This window comes from Peromyscus californicus, unplaced genomic scaffold (assembly GCF_007827085.1).
Source record: "Peromyscus californicus insignis strain IS unplaced genomic scaffold, ASM782708v3 Scaffold_11__1_contigs__length_118956290, whole genome shotgun sequence".
NCBI classification, from domain to species: Eukaryota; Metazoa; Chordata; class Mammalia; order Rodentia; family Cricetidae; genus Peromyscus; species Peromyscus californicus.
Window position 1 is genome coordinate 15,328,551 of NW_026294402.1, and position 2,891 is coordinate 15,331,441.

General features: G+C 34.5%; 1 protein-coding gene across 1 annotated transcript; it reads left to right on the forward strand.

The window, feature by feature from the left end:
* The first annotated feature begins 1,581 nt into the window (after positions 1-1,581).
* LOC128102429 (olfactory receptor 7G2-like) lies at positions 1,582-2,532 on the forward strand. The gene has a single exon (XM_052726191.1). It carries the CDS (start codon positions 1,588-1,590, stop codon positions 2,530-2,532), a length of 945 nt encoding a protein of 314 aa, XP_052582151.1. The 5' UTR covers positions 1,582-1,587.
* Positions 2,533-2,891: the final 359 nt, after the last annotated feature.

The following is a 2,891-nucleotide window of genomic DNA, read 5'->3' on the forward strand; positions in this document are numbered from 1 at the left end:
TGAAGAAGGACAAGTTATAAACTGAATATCACAAGAGGAATACACCCATTTCTCATTCAGTTGTCCTTTATAAAGATTTATAATATTAATACAAGAGACAGAAATAAATTCATGATGTGTCTCATTAACACAATATATAACATGTATGCCTTATAAATGTAGAATGTGTGAAATGATTATTCTACCAAATGTCCATTGCTACCATACCTGCTTTCCTATTTATTGTGAAAAGGAAGACATTGCTTTTCATGAATTTGCCCCTTTTGCTATCTAATTATCTAAGTCTTTCTTATCTGTACATTTTTATCAAGAAACAACAAATTGTTTAACAAGAACTCAGTATTTCAATCTTTATATTATTTTGATAATTTCTAGTGTAACTTTATTATATCTAATGATGTATATTGTTTTTCATTAAAGCATGCAGATCCTTTAAGACAAATGAGAGTCATCAACCAACATGGTCTCTATGGTTCCTATACAATTAATTTATAAATAAATTATAAGTTTGCCTTACAGTTTTAGTTTTCATTGATGACATGTATGAGCTTGAAGTTTATAGGCAGTATTCACTAATCTCAGCTCAAACACACCTAAAAGGATGCTCTCTATTTGTTTCAATTATCTTAATGCATAGAAGTTAGGATGCCTGGAAATGTATGAAAGTTTATGACTGCATTTGAAAATAAATACTGATATGAGAAAATATTGTGATATGTCTGGATTATTCAGGGGTGCTAATTATTTAGTGTCTGGAAGGATAAGTGGAGAATGTTTGGAGACTCAATTCAGAACACAGAAGACCAGAGATCAGACTTTTCCTCTGCCGGTTATGTATGTTGGGTCCATGCCATCACCTCATATGTGAACCAATTCAACTGCAATTCAATAGGCACAAGAGATCATTCTGTAGCCAAAATACTTGGCCATTGCTTTTGAGTTTGAATTTGATATATTCACTATCATATCTCATTTTGCTTGAAGGCATGTATGGTTTTGAAAAAATCTATGTTTTAATATTCAATGCAGTCTCATTTTTCAGTTATTTGGAAATATCTTGGTGTGCAATAGGCAGAATAAATATTAGAACATAAATAAACAGAAGGAACAAAGAACATTTTAGGGAAAAAAATCTTAAGTATGCCTAAAGTTTGCCTTATAGCTCAGAAACATTTTATTTTGTGTGCATTAGTTCTCAAGCTTTAAAGTGAGAAATTTCAATAACAGTATTTTTTAATTTTTATGTGCCTCTGTCAGTGTGCATGTGCCACATGTAAGGTGGTACCTTTTGGAAGCCAGCATAGATCATTAGTTCCCCAGGCTCGAGTCACAGAGAGCTGTGACCTTTCAGACGATAGTGCAGGGAAATGAACCTGAGTCTTATGCGAGAGAAGGAAGTGCTTTTAACCTAGGAATCAATCCTCCAAGCTTCAGTGAAAGAATTTATTTATTTTCATGAACTTGGAGCTCATTAAAATAAGTAAAAATGTTAAAATTATGCTTATATCTTTCCCATATTACTGATGTTGATACTCACTGCAAAAAAAGTAACGTATTTTCATTGCACATTTTTTGTCAATATTCAGCATGCATGTGGAATCTTCAAACAAAACATATATTTCAGAATTCTTTCTCATGGGACTAGCGTATGTCCCTGAACTGCAGCCCCTCATCTTCAACTTGTTCCTGTTCATGTACCTCGTCACCATCATGGGAAATCTACTCATTATTCTTGCTGTAAGCATAGACTCCCATCTCCACACCCCCATGTACTTCTTCCTGTGCAATCTGTCTCTCACTGATATCTGTACAAGCACAACCACAGTTCCAAAGTTGATATTGAATATCCAAGCACATGACCAGAGCATCACTTACATAGGCTGCCTGGCCCAAGTGTATTTTATCTTGACATTTTGTGTTTTAGAAAGTTGTCTCCTCACTGCGATGGCTTATGACCGCTATGTGGCCATTTGTCAACCTCTAAGATACACAAGCATTATGAACCCTTTCCTATGTATCTTATTAGTATTATTTTCCCTGCTCATCAGCAATATAAATGCAGTGCTCCACACTCTTCTGCTGCTGCCACTGTCTTTTTGTACAGAACAGGATATTCCCAACTTCTTCTGTGAACTCGGTCAGGTCACTAAGCTTGCTTGCTCTGATACATTTATCAATATTATCATTATTTATATGGCAACCATTGGATTTTCAGTTATCCCTCTATCTGGGATTATTTTCTCTTATATTCAAATTGTGTCCTCTATTCTGAAGATCCCATCAGTTGGTGGAAGATATAAAGCTTTTTCCACCTGTGGGTCTCATCTTTCAGTGGTGTCTTTATTCTATGGGACTGGCTTAGGTGTGTACATGAGTTCTTCGATTTCTAACTCTTCCAGCAGCAATGTAATAACATCCATGATGTACAGTGTGGTCCCTCAAATGCTGAATCCTTTCATCTACAGTTTGAGGAGCAAAGAAATCAAGGGAGCCTTGAGGTATCTCATCATTAGGATCATTGATTTTCGGTAGTTTTGTGTGCTAATTCATTGAGGCAGAAAGTATTGTAGTGGTTCCAATTCAATGAACATTTATAGACCTGTTTAAAGAGAAAGTGTATAGCATTTGGATATGAAAAAAAGGTTTAAGCATGTGTAGTGGTAGACCTGATTTCATGGTTTGGTCTCAGTGACAAATCACTCATAAGTAGTCCTACTTTGGTTCAGATTAACTAAATATTATAACCCATTAAGTAATTATTAAGTCCCTCCACTGTATGTTTCTGTGAGCCATGCTACTTTTTTCATAATCTGTTTCATTATTTTAAAACACAAAATCCTCATAATTACATTATATTATTATCTTAAGATATTACTCAATATTAGCCATTT

Coding starts and splice junctions, on each gene's coding strand:
- LOC128102429 (XM_052726191.1), top strand. CDS start 1,588: ATGCATGTGGAATCTTCAAACAAAACATATATTTCAGAATTCTTTCTC.